The following is a 22732-nucleotide window of genomic DNA, read 5'->3' as shown; positions in this document are numbered from 1 at the left end:
ACTCTAATCTGAAAACTTTTTGATCACCCTTTACATTTATTAAGACAATGTAGCTAAAAGTTTTGTGCAAAATCTCAGATCTCGGTCTTTACATATAACCGAAATAAAACCGTCTTCTTACATAAATATGTTGAAATCGATTGATCGAGGTTGTACCTAATGTCAATGCTCCAGTTTTAATAGAAAATCTATATCTGTAAAAATATATTGGGCGTTCTAATTAAATGAAATGCGAAAATGTTGTAAAAGTAACAAATAACTTTTTTCCTTTTTTTTTTGTAATGTTAACAATAAACTTAAAACTTCTGAATTTGGTTAAGATTCGCTGCGACGGTCGACGCGCTATCCCCACCTTCGCGTGAATCAACCTGATACCTGCACCAACTGTATTATGAACTGAAGATCTTGAAATGACTGCAGCAATTATCAATAAACTGATTAAACCAGTTTTCAAACAAAAAACCCGCATCGAATTGGTTCGGTGCTACGATGGCGCAGACACATTTACAGATAGATAAAGGCTTCAAAGTTATAACGGCCCTGTTTTTACGCCGGAGTTAATAAAATATGGTCAGCTTAGTGGAGTGGGTCGTTAAAATCTAGTAAAACTCGATCAGGCGAGCGCTATTGAAAGATAAAGCTGTTGAAAGATAAAGGTTGAAACGGACTGAAATTATTGAGTACACATATTGCCGGAGATTAGCAGCACTGGCTACAAACAGCTGTTTCAAGTTGTATTAATATAATCGGGAACGATCCGTAGTTTAGTCGCAAGAAGTAAAGGGACGACCACAACGTGGATTTAACTTTAACTATTTGTGGGAAGGAACTAGTAATCCTGATTTAAGCTAAACTAAAATGAGAACAATACATCAATCTTGAGAATAAAGTCTAAAATAGAGAAATCGCTAAAATTTCTACGGTTTGTGGTTTTTAAGCACACCACCCTGAATCGCGTAGACAGCATGAAAGTGTCACTTTAAATTATTAAAAGTTATTATTAAAAAAATTAAACTGAAAGACGAGTCTTCCGAACATTTTTCGGGACTACACGTGAGAAAAATTATTGATTTACTCAGTTTTTGTAAAATTAATAGGCCACTTCAGAAATAATTGGACCTGCTATCCTATCAGAGAAAACCAATTGAAGTCGATACTGCTGTTGAAATACTCCAAGTTATTCCTTCCTGTTCAGATACGCCATCTACGCCGTTAATTGTATTGTTGTTCTGTGAAATATGTGGCTCGTTAGTAGAAAAGATAATTTTTTTAATGATACATCGTATTCAGCGACGAGTTAATGATTTTCAAGAACAGAAGTGCACTCAGTTATTAATATTGATGGTTATATTGCTTCACTGTTATTAAATTATGTATACCGACAAGTTTGGTCATTAGCTAGTACTGAGAATTAGACAGTAGCAATACTTGAGTCACATCCAATTCTCTTTTGTAATGAATAACATTACACAATTAAGTTGACATGAAAAACACCAATTTTTCATATTTTATTAATGGAAGAAACATGTGTTTTATTGAAAAATTACTTTGAAATTTTAGATATAATATCAGTGTCCTAATCTCCTACGTAATGCTACGGCAGTTGTTCTCTAAACAATTTATTATATTGTTGAAACGTATGTACCACTTTTCGCAGTTTACAAAACTCTAGAAATCGTACCAGGTATATTGTCGACTTTTTTGTTGGAAATGAGATACAGTGAAAAAAGTTTCCTTTTCCGTCTCTTCCATTCGTACGCATTTATTAACTTTTCGAATCTAATATTTAAAGAAGTACACGGTTCACCGATAAAACCCTAGGAATGACAACACGATATGATGTCCGCGACGTTATTTAACTTTTCCGTAGAAGAAGTATTGAAATAGTTAAAGGAATAAGAAGTTCCGACTTCCGCTTCCAGGTTTTTCTTTAGCGATCCGCCGCTCGGTCATTGACGATGAGTCATCATCGGCGTAGAGACCAGAAAGCTCTCGACGGACCATAGGCGTCATACCGAGGCGACGTATGGGTTTATTTCGTAACATTGCTCCCTCCTTAGTTCTGATCGTCCCGATCACAAACGTCGAAGGTGTCACTGTTGTACTTCATGAGGCGATCTAAATGGACGATCCTCATTTTCGTTTTCGGCCCTCGTCAAATTCTGTAAACGACATCGTTGATTCTCGTCACGACACTACGAGTATATGGACCTTCCCAGTCTGGTGACAATTTCGGGCAACGACCTTTTTTCTACGGAGATTGTAAAGCCATACCAAATCCCCTGCCTGGGATTTAGCAGCGTGTTTTCATTCTGTCACTTGCCACCCGGATCTTGTGGCGCACCGTTTCGTGAACGCTCAGCAGCTTCTCCCTCAAGTTATCGACGTAATCTATAACCTCCTTTGGTTCTTCACTCGGAGAACCGAACAAGATATAACAAGGCAGACGAAGTTTTCTTCCGAAAATTATGTGCACTGGTGTCTGACCCGTCGTGTCATGGACAGCTGATCGATAAGCCAGCAGGAATAGTGGAAGGTGTCGATCCCAATCTTTCAGATGTTCGGCCACCACCTTCGAAAGATGTTCTTCCATGGTACGATTGAACCGTTCTACCATTCCATGTTACTGCCGGTACAACGGTGTAGGCCGTGTCTTCCGCATCCCTAGTACTTCAGTAACCTTTTGGAATAGATTCGACTCGAAGTTTCTGATTTGGTCCGAATGTAATTCTATTAGGATCCCAAACCTGCTGATCCAATTGTCAATTAGCATTGTTGCAACCGTCGTGGTTTCTTGGTTCGATATGGCATAAGCTTCGGGCATTTGCTGAAGTAAGCGCTGACGACCATTACGTACTTATTCCCGTCCTCGGTCACCGAGAAAGGACCTGTTATGTCCACTGCAATTTCTTTCGGAAGGCGAACCGACGTTGTATTGTTACATCGCCCCTCTCGCCCTAGTCCTCGGTCCCTTGACCCCCGCACAGGTCGTACATCTCTTGCACCAGCTCTTGACGTCTTCTCGTCAATGGACCCAGTAAAATCTCTCCCTAACTTTAGAAAGCGTTTTGTTGATTCCAGAATGAGCACCAGAACCCCCATTATGTATCTCTCGAAGTAGTTCCCTGACTGGTGGCCGGAACCACCAATTGCATGGTGGTATGTTTCCCACCTGGACTCTCCCAAGCTCGCTGAAGCAATCCGTTCTCGACACGCAGAAAGCCCCACTGAGCCCATAACGCCTTGAAAGTGGGTGACTCGTTTGATATTTCCGACCAACCTGGCCGTTCCACCCCATCTTCTTTCCATTTGAGCAACGGTCCGATATCTACGTCCTCCTCTTGGTCTTTTCTAAGCTGAGCCATAGTCCAATCTTTATCTTCCACAATTACTGTCTTCTCACAGGTGAACAACGTTTCACGCTGCTCGATCTTGTTGCAGTTTTTGCTATTCTTACCCGGTCTTCTCGACAAAGAGTCCGCATTATTGTGGAGCTTACCAGCCTTGTGTCGAATTTAAAAATGATACTATTGGAGTCGTTCAAGCCATCTAGCCACTTGTCTTTCGGGATTTTTCATCTGAAGGAGCCATGTGAGGGCTGCGTGATCAGTTCTAATCAGGAATTCGCGTCCATATAGATACTTATGAAAGTGTTCAACAGCCCTGACAATCGCCAGCAACAGTAGTTCTTCTCGGGTTTCGAAAGTACGTTGCTGAAGTACTCGATGACTTTTTCTTCTTTGTCCTGCACCTGTGACAATACAGCACCAATTCCGATGTTGCTTGAGTCCGTGTCTAAGATAAACATTCCCGATGACTGAGGATAGAACAGAAGAGGACTAGAGCATAGTGCGTCAATCTTTTAAAGGCTGCTTCACATTCAGCAGTCCAATCAAACTGAGACTTCAAATCCGTCAGCCGGTGCAGAGCAAACCCGTTGACAAATCTTCTGTAGTACGTGCACAATCCCAAGAAACTTCGGACTTCGTGTTTATCTCTTGGTCTTGGCCAATCGCGAAATGCTTGATCTTTGGTCCCGTAGTCTTGATCCCGTTTACCGAAACAATATGTCCCACAAATTCTACTTCTTCTTGGAAGAGGAGGCACTTCTTCGGATTCAACTTCAAATTAGCCTTCTTCATTCGGTTAAATACTTCTTCCAAGTTGGTCAAGCGCTCCTCAAATGTCTTTCCCATTACCATGATGTCGTCTAAATAAACCAAACAAGTTTTCCGTGTCGCAATACGATCTCCATTAGTCTCTCAAATGTAGCCGGACCATTACACAGGCCAAAAGGCATTATAGTAAATTGATAAGAGCCACTCCCGGCAGAAAAAGCGGTATTTTTGTTATCTTCTGGATGAATATCAACTTGCCGGTAACCGCTGTTTTAACGTGGAAAACCAGGCGGATCCTGATAATGGTGTGAGCGTGTCATCAATTTGTGGAAGCGGGTAACTGTCCTTCTTGGTTATATGGTTTAGTTTCCTGTAGTTTCTCGGTCTCTTCTTTTTTTACCAAAGGTAGGCTTCGCAGAGATTGATGGATCGGTTGCGCATCTCCAGTGTTTATCTGATGTCGCACTACATTCCATTGCTGATAGGTTAGATGACCAAGCTCTAGGGCAGGAATTTCTAAGTTGCCTTTTCTTTCTTCATCAGTGTTGTCAGGATGGCCTCAGTTATGATGCATTTATCTTCGTGACTGGTTCACAGACGGCAAGTTCCTGGGTTTGGGGAAAACATTTGCGACGCGTACGGTCATATCATTTTCGGTATTGATTAAAGCACTAGCAATCATGAAATTCTTCTTGGGGGTGTGTGGTGGTTGAATAATGCCGATGGCAAATCCGGGTTCGATCTCTGCTCTAACTGGAACAATCGTCTCTGCATTCCCTCTGATTTTCACATTCTGTCACCCGATCAATCTTACAAGCTTGGATTCAATACTACGTTGATTCAGGATAAACTCTTCATTGCCAAGACGTAGAACTTTCTTCACTGGATCGACCGTCAATCCATGGCAACTAATCAAATCCATTCCCAGTCGCTAAGTCTTTAGCTCTCACGAGTCCTCGACGTATAATTGATACCTCAGCGCCACTATACCACTATGAAATCACGCATAAATCACGCGAACGCAACACAGGAAATGTGTCAAATGATAAACACTGATATTGCTAGGAGATGTAAACGAATTCTCAAAAATTTTGAAAATCACAGCTTTTACAGATATCTTTTCATTACGACTCCTGGCGGGCGGGTCGGAAAACTTTGCAATGAAGGGATAAGGTGAAGGCTATCTCATTTCAGGACCCCTGATCTAAGTGAAACTGAGCGCATACAATTATTGGTTACGGTGACAAAAGACGAAGTTTTGCTCAAGTACTTTTAGTAACACTTTTCAATGAAATTCATCCTGAGTGAGAACCCATTACTAAGTCGATGGTTTCAAAAACCCTACAAAATTCAATGAAACTAGAAGTGTTAAAGAGCGTCCAAAAGCTGACAGGCCAAAAACTACTGCAAATGATAAAAATGTCCTTAATGTCCTCTTAGAGTCTTAGACGCAACAGAAAATCCTAAAACGCCAGTGCAACAATTAGCGCTGAATCACAATTCAAACAATAATGAAAAAGGAAAAAGTTCACCCATACAAAATCCATTTGGTACAATAGCTGAACGAAGATGATTTTGAGTTGAATTTTCCGAAATTTTTATGAACAGAATACATCAAGACGGAAATGTTTGTGGAGTAAATCCACACAGCGTCCAAAAAAACTGAATGTTTGGTTATCATGTAATTGGTCCTTTTTTTATTAATGGGAATTTAAATTCTGAGGGATACTTAAAGCTGTTGGGGAAATGTATAATGCCTAGACTTAGATAATTTTTTCCCAATTACCAAAACCAGGAGTTACTAGCAGAAACTCTTTGGTTTCAACAAGACGGTGCTCCAACCCATTTTGGACGTCAAGTGCGACAAGTACTTAAATTAAACTTTTCCTAGCAGGTGGATAAGCCGAAGGGGTACTATTGAGTGGCATGCCAGGTCACCGGATTTGACACTGCTTGATTTTTTTTGTGAGGCTATTTGAAGAATCGCGTTTATAATGGAGAACATTTTGAGCATCTTTTCTAGAAAACAGAAGTTTAATTTTGGTTTCGGTTGTTATTGGTTAATTTATTTAATTACCATTTAATAATGTATTTTGCCATTTCAATCAGAAAAAAGTGTGATTTGTGCTATATCAATGAATTGAGAAAAAAAACTCTATTCAAAAATGTATTAATTACCTATATGGTAGTGCCCAGTGTTGGGGACAGATAAATGGAAGATAAAAGTATCTAGATACAGAGTGTTTTCGATTTTTTCGAAATGTATCTAGATACAGATACAAGAACACAGATACTTTTTGAAGCTTTGGCGAATAAAATAACTGAAACCATGTTTATGTATTTTTTATGTATTGTTTAATGAATTTTTTAAAATTAACAACATTTCGAACGTATTGTCACCTAAATTATTTCTTCTTGGTGTCAGAATTTGGTTACTAAACACCCGTTCAACAGGTGCAGAAGAAGGGATTGTGGTATTAAATTTAAAAAATAAACATTTTACTGTAGCATAGTTATTCAAGGCTCAAAAATCTTTTCTTTTTTCCTGCAAATAGGCCATCGCTTCGCTGTTTGATGTGTCGCAAATTGTGCGATATTTATTACGTACGTTTAAAAAAAATATGTTTTTTGTTTTTATTCCCATACTGCAGTGTCCAAATTATGTTTGAGTATATCTAATAATTATCTCCAGCATTAAAATTACTATTTCAAAAGAATACAGGAAATGATTATTATGTGCTGAAGGTCTGTTGTCGGCAACCTGTCATAAATTATTATTCTTCAATATCGGCTTACGATGTTTTTATGACCATGTCCGGTAATCGTCTATCCCGGCGCGGCAGGTATATACATTTTAGGAAGAATTGCTGGTTCCATTTAAGGCAAAATAAGTACAATTTCTTAGAAAGGTATTTAAACCCCTTATTATAGGATCAAAGGCTGCCTGGCAGGCCGGAATCACCAGAGTGCAACTTTAAATTTTCAGATTTTTGTTGAAAGTCATTTTATTTTAATTTCATTTCACGATTTCTGAGAATATATCACGATAAATTATTCTACCGAGGGTTGTAAAAATATTAATTTTATTGCCCAAGATTTACACTTAAACATAATCGGCACATTCTAGGGCAAAACGGACCTGCCAAGCCCGTCTCGCGTAAGGTCCAACAATGAAAAAGTGAAGAAATGACACATGTGGCAACAGGAAAAGATGCTACATTTGTCTGAAAAATAAAGGTATAAAACAGTAACAAATATGCGATTTATGCAAGAGATATGTACTCGTATGTACTGAACATTCGATTAGTCGATTAGAGAACTAATTTGTGCTAATTGAAAAAATTAATCATTATGTAACAAGCAATTATTATTTTCTAAAAATAATAACGTACCTTAAACAAATATTTTTACTATTAAAATTGCTCTTATTTTAATAACACAAATACAACCAGTGGGCCTACCGGACGCGGGTTGCTCAGGTACACAAATAAAATGCATTGCCCCGATAAGCGTAAAACGCAGTGAATAGTCAACTGTGGTTTATGGTTTTTGAAATACCATGTTACCATGGCTTAGATTTATTATTACCCCTCAGGATTATATTTAAAGATGTATAAGTACTGAAGGCTACAATGTAGGAAATGATGGTATTTAAAATATGAAAATTTCCGTGACAGAACACTGTTAGTGGACCTCTTACCTCTATTTTTGTTTATGTGACCAAAATCACCAACATGAAGTATCAGAAATTACTACTAGTATAACTCAACTAATAACTACTGAAAAAAAGTGAAATAAAAAAATGTATCTGCATCTGCGCCATTAATTTTGTATTTAGATACAGATATTTTGTGTTTAAATTCGATTTTATCTAGATACAGATACTATATGCCCAAAAATATATCTAGATACTTTATTTAGATACAAGTGTCTTGATACTGCCCAACACCAGTGAGTAGTTGAATCGTTCTGGTGGCCGACGTTACATAACCACTGCTGCATTTCGAATCCTCTTATTTTGTTCTCCATTCTATCTTATATATTTTTCATTCGATCGTCCCTGCATTCATGCACTGATTTCTCTTACACACTTTTTAACTGAGATCATATTTCGTCCGACAATATTTTCCATATATTCCAAATTTGTTTTTACGTCCTTCATTTCTTCTTTGATTTCCTCTATTTCATTCTTGTTTGCTTCTACTTCGTTTTGAAATTTTTCAGTTAGGCTGATTTGCTTATTTATTTTCACCTCCATTATTTCCATTTTTGCGTTCATTAACTATGGTAGTGTCATTTAAAAAAAATCAAGTTGGCTTTGCATTTCGAAAAAAATTGGTCTAAAGAGTTTAGACAGTACTTCCCTCGCTGTCGGAAACTTGACGACTGCATGCCTATTGTGTTTTTTTTCTCATTACATTTTTGTAGTGGGAATTTAAAAAAAAATTGCGATGACGTCATCAACATTTTTGCAAGGACACGTATATCAGTTGGGATAGATGTAGTGTAATACTAAAAATAAAATTATTATATTCTCAAATTTTCGGGAAAATGAACTGGGTCGTTTGAATATTGATTTGTAATAATCAATAAAATAACGAAACAATTTACTCACGTATACCTACGTATCAGAGGCAACTGAAAATCGTGTATGTATAAACATTCTTAATTTAAGATGACAGGCGTAACAGCATACGCGAGAGCCAAACAGAGAAACTGTAAACAAAACGACCGTCGGTTTTATTGCTTCGACTTCCGCTTATTATATAAAACATTGGGTTTTATTTTAATTCTTGACGGTGAAATTCACAATTGGTTGATTATAAACATGTCTATTTCACATTCGCGGAATCAAGTGAACGCATAAAACAAATGCAGGTCTGTAATGTTAAAGTCGATGTAAATAAGCGTGCTACCCTTATGTTTCAACCGAGTTTTTCCTTTAACAAATTTTGTGTCTACCAAATTGGGTTGGTTGGGGTGTAATACTAATAATGAGTGTTGCCTTTAATTTAATCAATAAAATAAATTGACTTCATTAATTTTTTTGAACCACCTCTTAAGAAAATCTAAAAAATATGAATGGAATGATAAATCACAAGTACAAACTCATCATACTTTTTGCATTTTAGATAGGATTTATTCAGCAAAATTTAAGGGTGACGTCATCAATTTTTTTAGGAGGGATGAACAAATACATTTTGAACAAAAGTTTACCATGCTTATAATAACTTTAAAATATTCCCAAGATTTCAAAGCATTCGGTTTTGTAATTCCTGATTAAATCGATAAAATAAATTCACGCCTTCATTAATTTTTTTGAGTCACCCTGCATATGCAAATCCAAAAATATGAATGGAATGATAAATCACAAGTACAGACTCATCATATTTTGTACATTGTAGATACGATTTATTCGGAAAACTTTTGAGCTGACCTCATCAGTTTTTTGTAGAAGATAACCAAATATATTTTGACTAAAAATTTATTATGCACTTTATAACCTTAAAACATCGCAAGATTTCAAAGCATTCGGTTTTGTAGTTCCTGATTAAATCAATAAAATAAATTTACGCATTCATTAATTTTTTTGAGTCACCCTGTATATGCAAATCGAAAAAATTTGAATGGAATGATAAATCACAAGAAGAGACTCACCATATTTTGTACATTTTAGATAGGATTTTTTCAGCAAAATTTTGTGGTGACATCATAAATTTTTTAGGGGGGACGACCAAATACGTTTTGATCAAAAATTTACCATGCTTATGATAATTTTAAAATGTCTTCAAGATTTCGAAGCATTCGGTTTTGTAGTTCCTGAGTAAATCAGTAAAATAAATTTACGCTTTCATTTATTTTCTTGAATCACCCTGTATTTGCAAATCCAAAAAATATGAATGGAGTGATAGATCACAAGTACAGACTGATCATATTTTGTACATTTTAGATATGATTTATTCGGCAAATTTTCGAGCTGACGTCATCAAGTTTTTGGAGGGGATAAGCAAATATATTTTGACTAAACATTTATTATGCCCTTTATAACCTTAAAACATGTGCAAGATGTCAGAGCATTCCGTTTTGTAGTTCCTGATTAAATAAATAAAATATATTTACGCATTCATTAATTTTTTTGAGTCACCCAGTATATGCAAATCCAAAAAATATGAATGGAGTGATAAATTACAAGTACAGACTCATCATATTTTTACAGTTTGGATAGGATTTATTCGGCAAACTTTCGAGCTGACGTCATCAATTTTTTGGAGGGGATAAGCAAATATATTTTGACTAAACATTTATTATGCTCTTTATAACCTTAAAACATCTGCAAGATTTCAAAGCATTCGGTTTTGTAGTTTCTGAGTAAATCAGTAAAATAAATTTACGCATTCATTAATTTTTTTGAGTCACCCTGTATATGCAAATCCAAAAAATATGAATGGAGTGATAGATCACAAGTACAGACTCATCATATTTTGTACATTTTAGATATGATTTATTCCACAAACTTTTGAGCTGACGTCATCAAGTTTTTGGAGGGGATAAGCAAATATTTTTTGACTAAAGATTTATGATGCTCTTTATAGCCTTAAAACATCTGCAACATTTCAAAGCATTCTGGTTAGCAGATTAAAAATTAAATTTCAAAATGTTGTTTTATAATTTTGATTTTTTTTCCAAAAATCTGGACGTTTCGGGTGAAAAGTCGATTCAGAGTTGTAAACTACATGTGTAGGACTATGTTATTTTATACAATTGAAAACCCATTTACTATGTACAATTTTGAAGTGACGTCATCGCATTAGTGGTGGGGATGATTAGACAAATTTTGGTTAGCGTTTTACCATCTACATGATATTCTTAATATAAGTACAAAATTTCACAACAATCGGTCGAGTACTTTCGGAGATTATCTGTCTAATAAAAATCCGGGACGGCAGACGGACAGACGGACAGACGGACGGACAGACGGACAGACGGACGGACAGACGGACGGACAGACGGACAGACGGACAGACGGACAAACGGACAGACGGACAGACGGACAGACAGACGGAAATGGGAGACCTATTTCTTTGTCTTCTAGGGGTCATGAAAGATCGAGAAAACGTAAAAGTAGAGAGTCGGCCGACGGACTCGATTACAATACTTCCTTTGCTTACGCTCGGGAAGTAAAAAATTAAGCAAAAAAAATTAATTTTTTTAGACCAATAATTACAGCACAACTTTTTGTACCCCTGTTCCTAATTTCAGTCAATTTGAACAATTGGTTCTCAAGATATTTAACCGTTTCCATACATTCTAGCGACCTTGTGTGACTTATACAGTAATAATAACCCGTAGTGACAAGGAAGTCAAAGCTATATGCAAGTAGGACGCATCACTTCATCAAAATCGAGGTATTAAATTCCAACACAACAGTCTGCTTCCAACATCGGAATGTGTTTTGAAACATCCCACGCGACCACACGAGGTGTTCAAACACTTGTCCCTCGCCTAACACAAAAGACTGAAACAGTCCACGTGGCAGAACGAAGTAAGCTGATCACTCAGAATAGAACTTAAAGCTCATCTTCTCTTAAATACATAGGAAACACCAACGGGGTTTTAGGGGTTGTATTTTAAAAATACAAGATATTAGGCTTTAAAAAATTATATTCGCATTAGCAAATTTGAATTAAGAGGACCTCCATATTTATAAGCCTGTTTTTATTGTATAAAATAAATAACGTTTTTGAAATATTTAATTTTATTCATTCGAAATAACTGCTGCAATATACTTATTACATTAGGGAATTCAGAGAAACAATAATATATCGTTCTGATTAATTAAATGACTTATAAAATTTCGATCGAACATCAGAAGACAAAGAAAATAATGGTAAATAAATCAGTTCACTCTCTTACTTAAAATTTTTATTTTTAAATCCATGTTAAAAATTCAAGTACCCCTTTAAAAACTCATTTAAAATTCAAGCATGTGGTAAGTGAAAATAAACAATTTTGTTTTAATTTGTTCATTCAGTTATTTGTCAATCATCCAACAACAAAACATCGTTTTGAAATTACCCATTGAGTTGTTCATCAATCGATAACAAAAACATACTTGTTTCAATTTTATTCATTCGGTCTGACAAACGTCAATAGGCAAATTTTTAATTTGATTTGCTTCACAGTTTTTTTAATTACACACTTCAAAGTCATGGTCTACATCACCTCACTGACTTGATAATGTGATACTGGAAATTTCATAATAAATTAACGCCAGACTTAAGTAGAACAAACAACTTGTAAAGAAACTTGGTGTAAAGTTATTCAGCTAGAATTTTCCTCGCCCTTTACATTTACATAATATACGTTTAATACTCGAGATATATTATTAAAGCACAGATAATAAAATAAAAATTGGTCCACTAGTTATTTAGGCTGAACTTTCCTCACCCCTGAAGAAGAATCCAACAATGCAGCTTTTTTGAAAAATTATAACATTTGTGTTGGCGAAATTTTATTTACTTTATGAGAACCATGCAGATGCAGACAAGTACAGGAGTATGGTATTTTATAAAATTTAAATAGCATTACCATGCAAAATTTTGAGGTGACGTCATCAAATTAACGGTGGGGATGATCAGACGACTAATATTTCACCACATCAGTTCAACAGTTTCGTAGATTAGCCGTTGAACATTGAACTGAAATTCAGGAAGCTAGTTTTAGCAGAAATCGCCTTGCCAAAACAAAATATGAAACTGGAATAACTTTTCATCATTTATTCTCGTCTGACGAAGTGCAGTAAAACTCTAACATTTAAAATTTCCAGCGAAAAAACAATGATAGCAAGACGTAATTTATGTTCGAAGTTTTTAAACAAACTTCAAGCCTGATTGAACCTTTAATTAAAAATAAGGTCGGTCCTGAGTGCACTGTTATTATCGGCGTTCATTTTACCCTTTTGTGAAAAAATTAACTTCTACACAAATATTTCCATGAGAAAGTTGCGTTGAGACACACTGCATGAAGTTTCCGCCAGAAACCAATTAGATATTAATTATGGAAAACCAGGCCCACAGAACTTCAAAAGTTAAACAGGAACAATTTAAGAGCGATTTTAGCTGAAATTTCTACCGAGCAAATATATTAAACTGCAGGTAATTTTCATCATATTGTTTAATAAATTGGGTACATATGCAGGCTATTCTAGGAAATTTAATTTCAAACCTGTTTTCCTCTATTATACACTTTTTAAATAAAGCTTATAGCGGTAAAATGTAATTACCTCAACGTGTTAGATGAATCATTTAACGAACAGGTATATTATTCTAATTAAACACACCTAAACATCCGGTAAAATAAACACCGCACCTCGTCGAAAATCCACTCGTTTGTCACTAAAAGAGACATGGTGTTGTCGATAACAGCAATACGAATTTGACAATATCGATAACGACAGATAGTTGGGACATCGTTATACAGTTTGTTTTGATTCAATTGCGACAGATTTAACTTCACTCCAAAATTGCAAAATTCAGATATCAAAATCAAAATCTCGTGAAATTAATGGATGGAACAATATTTCCATATAGGTAAAATTAAGCCTGAAATTATCGACAAGCGAACGTATCTAAAAACGATAATAAAATCAACAAACAATAAAATAGGGCGATTTAGACGATACGGTTAAAACTTTGGTGGAGTTTTTGGTGTTACACGTCGACCGTGAAACAACATCAATAAATAAAAAAAAACTCATGATAAAACTTCATCGTTTATCTCAAAGATTACATAGCAGACTTGTTTGAACTTTTCCTAGAAAGCTGACGATTATTTAGAAATTACAACCATTAATTATTTTCAAATCTGACCAACTAAACCGAAATGAAAGTGGTTTTCGTTTAAATAACGACTTTTTTGCCGCAAATAATTATATTTATAATAGTTACAAAATACAGCAAATGTTACTAAAAATAAGATTTGTGAATCAATCTACCCGAAATGGGCCACTGGAAGTTTTTCCGTATTAAGTATGTTGTTCGTTTTTCCATCACAGAAAAGCGTTCTTGCAACAGACTTACCACCTAATTTATTTTTAAGAACATCGTGCCTATCCCAGGGGAACCCAGTTTAACCTTTTTCCTAGTAAAGGATTAAGTTAGCGGTTGAAAACGCAACTGGACCATGTCCCTTAGGATAATAATGTTTACGTTGCTGCAGAAAACTCGTAAATATTTAAAATTAGACCTTAATAATTAATTTTATCTGCTGCAAGATCGAAAAGATTAGAAAGGGGTCACAGGTTTTTCAACGATCTTGAAAAAATAAGAGAATTTGTTATACAGTCTAGATTAAAAATTTTAAGAGATCGTTGCCGTTGATGTGGTGGGTTCCTGCTTTGTGTTTAACATAATCAAGCAATCAGTAACGTCCTAAATAAACATATTTTCAACTCCGGAAGCATAACTTAATTGAACCGAATGATTCATTGTACATAGGTATTTACTTATCTATAATAACCCGCCCCGGTACGACGCCTATGGGTTTATCGAGGGTTTTCTAGTATGTGCGACGATGATGGGTGACTCATCGTCCAGAAAAACCTCCAATTCTGTTGGATGATTTTGTAAAATAAAATTAATTTTCAGTTTATACATATATGTCCATCCAAAGTTTCAAAAATACTAAACGTGATGACGCAACTTTATAAATGAGGTTAATTTACGAAAAAATGTTTGTTTCGATAAGTGCAAAAAAAGGTTGTATTCAATTAAACTTCAAACGGTACTCTTTAACGAAATATCAGCTATATATTTTTTTAGTAGAAATGTTGTCCTTGCGCATTCATATCCTGTTTAAAAAAAAACTTCCATTACAACACAGTTTATTCTAGAAAAAAACTCTCTTTTATCCATGCATTTAATTTTTACATATCGAGCGTAAGGAACTATTACAATAGGATCCAGTGAACAAATGGCTACTTTCATTATCAGACCGATTATTGTAAAATTTTAAAATTTTATAAGTACAGTAGAATTTTCTTCATTTTGGCAAGATGTTGTAAAACTGTACCTAATACGACATCCGGTATGTTTCTGTTTCTGTCTTTGTCCGACACATTGAATTTAAGCAGCCACCACTTCCTGAGTTTTAGGAGCAGACAGAGATAGAAACATTCCGTTTTACGACAACTTGTCAAAATTTAAAATATTCTACTATATGTTAGGAATGCGCAAACATGGTAATAACATCACCTGAAATTTTTATAATAAATACCATTAAAATTTTATAAAATAACATAACCCTGTATTTATGGTATATGAATCCGCCTTGAGTACAGATTTCCGAAAAAAAATACAAATTTAATAGCAATCGGAGCGCTTATAATCGTCCATTGGTTAGCGTAGCCTGCCCGTAACTTAGCCTGCGCAGGTTTGTTTTTTTCTTACACTGTGATTGGTATTATCTATATATTTTACATATAGAGGTGATAATAAAAAAATCTCAATATTGAATTTTACAAGTAAATAACATTGGACAAATTTTATTGTTCCTACTAGTACCACCACTCTAATTAATAGTTATTAATAACAATTTTCCCAAAGTTTTCGCAAAAAATTCTGGTCACTTCAACAAATTCTGCTTTTAAATACAAAACTTGATTTTCCGAAATTTTATTTGTGATCTTCTATACATTAAAAAATTAGCTTACGTTCGAAAAATAAAAATATGACTGTTTTCGAGTTTCTTAGCGACATTGGTTTTTGAAATTCATTAATATATCACTGCTTGTTTGAGGGCTGTTTATGTCATTTTCATCATACGAATGCAATTTGGATTTTTTGCGGATGTCTAAAATAAAAATCCAGGCGGAGTCATAAACTACAGGTACAAAAGTAGGTTATTTTATAAAATTTAAATGGCGTTTACTAATAAAATTTTGGGGTTACATCATCAGATTGTTGATAGGAATGATTAGCCAAATTTTAGTTATCGTTTTACCATCTGCATAATATTTATAACGCACATATAAGATTTGACCTTAACCAATCCAGTAGTTTCGAAGATTATCTGTCTAATAAAAATCAACACAGGCAGACACAGATAGAACACAAGCAGACGGAAACGGGGATCCTACTTTTTCGTATTTAACTTACTCTCGAAAAGTAAAGAATGTTCTTAAGCCAAATGTTAGGACGTATTCTTCCCATAATGATTTTTTATCGAAATTTTTATAAGGAAAAAAAACAATATTTTTAACATCTTAATATTACTAAAGAAGTTTATCTTCGTTTTATTGTTGATTTTAACTAATTATTTTAATTAGCTGGAAATATATTTTACAATTTTCTTTTTCCTATCTTTCGAAAAAATGTGTCTGAAGTTATTTGGACAAAGCGCCTCCCTCGCCTATGAACCACACTCAAACAAGTGAAATTTCTGGAATGATTTGTAAAAGTTGATGATACAAATTTAATACAACTTTAAACAGGTCATAATATTTTCCACACTGTATATAAAATTTATCTACCAAAATTTTAAAATCACGTTATGAAGTTTTTGGACAAATAAAAAAATACATTTTCAATTTTGTTGGAAAATTTTAAAAACTTTCTTCCAAAAATCTAGCTGCCAAAGTTAAAACGTAAGGGGAATTAATAAATCAAAATTTTGAGATGATGTCATTAAATTGTTGTGAGGATGAACAGACAAATTCTGGTTAGAGTTGTAGATTACGTGTATAATAAAATAGACAACAGATAGACAGACGGACAGACGACAGACAGATGGAAACAGGAAACCGACTTTTTCGAGTCGCAAATTTCAGTAGTTATTTCAGACGTATTTTGAGATATTTCCCAAAGTCCTTTTTTGACCCTGTAGTGTATATTACTGTCTCTTTCTAATTAAAGGCATTTACTAAAGATTGTCATATTATGACCCAATGAGTGACCAAGGTTTAAGACAAGTTCCTTAAATTTGTAAAATTTTTATTTTCCAGCCCATATTTCAAACGAAGCAAATTTTGACATAACGTCATCATTTTTTTAAAGGAATGTATAGTGCTATAACGTCATCATTTTTTTTTTTTAAGGAATGTATAGTACTTGCTAAGATAAGAATGATTTTGGCAAATAATATACTCTTTAAGAAAATAGAGGGCGGATGGGTAGGGGTAGTACTTCCTAAAATATGACCTATTTGGAAAATGACACACCCTCTAAGAAAATAAAGGGCTGGGGGTGGGGCTAGTACTTGCTAAGATAAGACTGATTTTGGCAAATGATGTACCCTCTAAGAAAATAGTTTCCAGTAGTCGCCAAATAGTTTTAAACCCTTACAAAAACACCAGCGACACCCAAAATTTTTCTATATATTTTTTCAAACTAAACACAAAAGCCTCCTACTTAGGTTCTTTTCAATTCTTATAAAAAAGCGAATAAAAGTTCAAAAATTCTTCCACATTCTTTACCCGAGGTCTCCCAGATTATTCATTCAAAGTTTTTCAAAAACAGAACACAATAACCCTCAAGATCTTTCCCAATTCTTTCAAAAACACAACACAAAGGACCCCAAAATTCCTTGCACACATTTAAAAATAAAGACACTAGTGGTTTCTAAGATTTTATCAAATTTTTATAAAAACAGAACACTAGGGGCTCCTAGAATATTTCAAATTTTTCCAAAATAAAACGTCAACGTCTTAAAATTCTTTTCCCTTTCAAAAAAAAACTATGAGCACTCCAGATTTTTTTCAAAAATGGAACACGAGGGACACTAAAATTCTTTCAAAAAACTAAACACAAAGGACTCCCAGGATTCTTTCGAACTCTTATAAAACAAACCTTGTAAAAATCTAAAGATTAAAATGAAATACAATGGAAGGCTCACAGATTCTTTCAAACTTTTTCAAAAACATAACACAAAACCTCAAAGTTCCTGCCCATATTGACAAATAAAGACACTAAAGGTCCCTAAGATTTAGTCAATTTTTTTCAAAAATACTTAAAACATCAGGGGTACCCGAAATTTTTCCATAAACAAGATCTTGGAGAGCTCAAGATTATTTCATCTTTCAAATTCTTTTAAAATTAAAACACCAGGGGTCCTCAGATTATTTCAGTTTTTTTCAAAAATAAGACATTGGGGGCCTGAAGATCCATTTTCTATTTCAAAATAAACAACACTACTGATGCTGTTTTTAGAAGTCTGTATGAACGAAACTACTGCCATGTTTTTCTCTCTAATTTGTTAAAAATTTTAAACCTAATATGAATTTAACTTGTAATCACCCTCCAAAAGTACATTTCCTGAATTGTATAGATACTTCTATTTTTAGAAGAGATCTGTATACAAACTTTTTATTGTTGGTTAGAAAATTGTCTCCAACGGAATCTGACAAGCGAAAGTAGTTTGAATGTATCTTAGTATCGTTTTCTGATAATATCTGCCAGGACAAACGAAATTATTTTTAGAAGAAATCTATGGAAGCTATCGCCTTCGAATGACACCTTTAAAAAAAATTTACAATAATAATTCAAAAGATAATTCGTCGCGATTTTTGCATCTATTACACTTCGTCTCTCTTTAAATCAAGTCTCAATGATGCTATTTTTAGAAGAATTCTACATACACCAAAATATTGCAATTTAACAGAACTTTTACTAGCAAATTTGTTAAAAATTTTAAACCTACAATGAATTTAGCGTAGAAATCTGAATACAAAATTTTATTTTAGTTAGACGTTATTCGCTTTTTTTTAGTCTTGGACGGAATCTGAAAAGCGACATATTTTTTAGAAATCTTTAACTGGAATGTATCTTTTACCGCTTTCTAATTCTAGTCAAACACATACGAAACTATTTTTAGAAGAAAACTAAACAAGCTTTCGCTTCTGAATCACACCGTTAAAAATTTTACAAATAATTCGAACGATAATTTACCAAGATTTCTGTATGTATTCGTCCTCATTTTTTTTAAGAATGTATAGTACTTGCTAAGATAAGACTGATTTTGGCAGATGATGGATGTACCCTCTAAGAAAATAGAGGGCGGGTGGGCGGGGCTAGTACTTCCTAAGATATGACTAATTTGGAACATAACATACCCTCTAAGAAAATAGAGGGCGGGCGGGCGGGGCTAGTACTTCCTAAGATACGACTGATTTTGGTAAATGACATACGCTCTAAGAAAATGAAGGGAGGGTGGGCGTGGCTGATACTTGCTATGTAATATGTTTATACTTATGAAATTTTGTTAGCATTATCTAATGATTAAATCAGTGCAATAGAGATTGGTTTAGTGATCACAGAATTTTTATTTTGATTTTTAATCAATCGTAATTTTGATTCTGCTTACTAATGTATTATTAGAACAACATGTTATATTATTTCGGATGCTTTTTCTACCTCCTGAGTGTATGTAAGCTAAAGAAATGTTGTAAGAGGATCAATCGAACGAATGGCTACTTTCATGTTTTTTCGACGTTTCACGACTTCTAGACTACGAAAAAAGAGATCTCCCGTTTCCGACTGTCTGTCGTCTGTGTCGATTTTTATTAAACTAGTTAATCTCTGAAACTACAAGATCCACTGTCACATTTATGTTAGAAATATCGTGTAGAAAAAAAAACGCTACCTAAATTTTACAAAATAGCGTACCTCTATACTTGTGGTTTACGAAACCGTCTTGGTTTTTGTACCACCTAGATTGTATTACCTAGATATTTTTTATTTATGGAAGTTATCATAAAATGAACAAAATTTCGCAAATTTAAATCTTAAAGCCTCACACCAATTATTTGAAATGACGCCATCAATTTCTGGAGAAAGTAATTAGATAACTTTTAATCGATGTTGCGTAATTACTAAACTAGCGTATTGTTCTATCAGGAAGTGAAAGACCCCATAAATTTTGGCGGGGGTGTACAGGCACCTTAGGCTAGTATTTTATCATCTAGGCATTTCACAGTAATCAGTTAGGGATTATGTGTCTAATAAAATCGAAAACAGACATTCACAGACATACAGACGGAAATGGGATAATATGTTCGAATTAAGTAGTTATAAACATAAGTAATAAAAATGAATAAATCTAAAAATAACTTAACTTATTTTTAACTCAAAAAACTTGCTTCGAGAAAAATGTTGAAATAGATTTTTTATTGGCAGTTGTTAAAGAATCAAAGTGAACAAGTTCAGCACGTAATTCACCCTTTGAATTCGAAATTCCACTCACCTGTAACATCGGCAAGAACGAACACAGCAGCTCGCCCAGAATCCAGTTGTTTATCAACAAAACGTACAACGTTATCGGCAACACCACCACGCATTTGACAATATCGCTAATGACATTGTTGAGAACAAAACTGCAGGTGACATCATTGTACAGCTTGTTTCGGACGATGTGAATAAAAACTGACAAGTTTAACGCCACTCCGGTCACAATGAGCAACGAATACATAAACAAGATAAAAGGGTAGCTAGTGGCCACCGAAGGTCTGAAGTGCGGTTTCCGCAAATCTAACTTCGGATTCGCCTGTCCCAGCAGAAATTCGTGAATAAATGCCCAAACATGCGGCGGGACGTCGTTTTCGACGTCTTGTGTATAATTGTCTCCCTCCATCGCTGCTATCGTCTGAAGTTTCTACAAGTTGTCCGTTTTCACATTTTCACTTTCACTGTGCACTCGAAAGCTCGCGCTTATCGCAGGACTTGCGGCACAACTTTCAAGCTCTGGCGAGTTATAAGTGCGTTACGGACAGCAGGAGCGTATAAATTTTATTCCGGAGGATGTGTTGTTGCGCGAGAGGCTTGCGCCTGGAGAGAGTCACCACCTGAGCTGACGGGGTTTGTTTATTGCCGAACGAAATTTTAATTATCTTTGATTAGCTACAAAGGGTGAGGATCTGATGCGAAAGCCAAAACAATTTCGACGGGTGAAACACAGCTGCGATTTCGGGTCTGAAACCGTTATGAATTTTATTATTTTTCGTTTTTGCAGAGGTTGCGGAAATTTGGAAGAGAATATAGGCGGTTGGAGTCCTAATTGGTTAATAGCAAGTTCGACGAATAAAAAATCGTATTTTTATGAACGCTCAGATATAGTTAATTTTATTTAACCAGATTGTATCGATCGTGTTTGTTTAATAGGAAACAATTTGGACCACACTGAACGGCTGACAAGCTGTTTTAAAATTTATGTGTCACCAGCATCGGCTGTTATCTATTTTGGCTGCTGTTTGAATTCCACGTAATACAGTTTACGGTTTATTATCTCAGAACTAAATAATGTCTACGAAATTCTGGTTTAAATCCGGGGACTTGGTCGATACTCAGGTAATTTTTTTTATTAGATAAATTAAATTTAATAAAACTAATCACTCTCTAACTTTTTATAAAATCAAATTAACAACGAGTCACCACATTTTTTCGAAAATGTGGCATACTTAATTAATAATGTTAATCCTCTTTTTGAGGCGATACACTCATTCAAATCAAACTAATTTCTACGTGACATTCTTCCGATTATAAACATAAACACTTCAAGTTGTTTTATTACTGCTGAGAGGCCACTTTTACTTATTGAGCGTAAGCTAAAGGAGTATAGTAATTGAGTCCATCAGCAATGTTTTATTTGATAAGCGGAACTCGAAGCAATAAAAAGTCTGGACCATCGCATTGTGATCCGGTTAATGCAGTTCGTAGAAAATGTCGTTCCATTTAGTTTGTCTATTTCACTCTCACTGTACAATCTTTCTTCCGTTATTTTATTGATTAAATAAGAAAACGACAGGCCGACCAAGAAGAACATGAATAAAAGAAGCGAGAAAAGCAACGAAATGCATAAAAAAATTAAGAAACTAATTTTATAAAATATGGATTTGAAATATATAAATGTGAAATAAAAACCTATTATCAAAGTACTGAATATGTCGTATCTCATTCTATATTTTTTGTAAACAGTGTTGATATTGTACAAAAACTTCAAGAAGGTTCATAATTCAATAAAGAGCTTGTACAATTTGTTGTACGATATAGGTGAAGCCAAACATAGGGATTGATGAACGTCAGGGTCCGGACGGAATTGCGTTAATGCAGGCAATTTGCAGCTTCGCGGAGCGAGATTAAGTGCGTCGCTCGGGGCAGCCCTTCCGTTTCGGATGGAGTCGAAGAGCGGCTCTCTGCGCACTTCGCTCGGCGTAGAAGGAATTGTGTCATTCGGCGTGATCGCGACGGTAATCGTAAATGCAACTCGTTTCTTAATCCTCTCGTTTCGGGTGGGGAGGAACTGCAGCTCTTTACGCAATCCGCTCGTCGTAGATGAAATTGCGTCATACGTAATTGTGGCACCGACCGTAAGTGCAAATCGTACGGCAAACGGGGAAGGGGGTAGGTTTGCGTAATCCCTGTCAAGCACAATCCTAAGTCGGAGGGAGGGTTGGAGTTGTGACAGCCCAACCAAGCGTAACATTCCTATCTATTTCAACGAGCTCAGCCCATAAATAGCGGTCATCCCTTCTACCTTTTTTTCCATGTATCAATGTGCTTATTGGTCACTGGACAAAATAATTTTTAGAATTTTGGACTGATTACTGGAAAATTATCTTGTGAATG

General features: G+C 35.0%; 1 protein-coding gene across 2 annotated transcripts in view; it reads right to left on the bottom strand.

Moving 5' to 3' along the window:
* The window catches only part of LOC135128553 (orexin/Hypocretin receptor type 1), a 211740-nt gene extending 190848 nt beyond the window's left edge, over nt 1-20892 (bottom strand). For both annotated transcript variants that reach the window (XM_064055430.1, XM_064055431.1), the window contains exon 1: nt 20355-20892. In XM_064055430.1, coding sequence (XP_063911500.1) covers nt 20355-20741 — 387 coding nt within the window. In that variant the 5' untranslated portion in view covers nt 20742-20892. The remainder of the gene's footprint in view (nt 1-20354) is intronic.
* Between the last annotated feature and the right edge of the window lie 1840 nt (nt 20893-22732).

Source organism: Zophobas morio, unplaced genomic scaffold, assembly GCF_036711695.1.
Source record: "Zophobas morio isolate AGI-343-1 ecotype UQ-CSIRO unplaced genomic scaffold, CSIRO_AGI_Zmor_V1 ptg000014l, whole genome shotgun sequence".
Lineage (NCBI taxonomy): Eukaryota > Metazoa > Arthropoda > Insecta > Coleoptera > Tenebrionidae > Zophobas > Zophobas morio.
The sequence above is the reverse complement of the archived record's forward strand: the minus strand, read 5'-3'. Positions and strand labels throughout refer to the sequence as shown.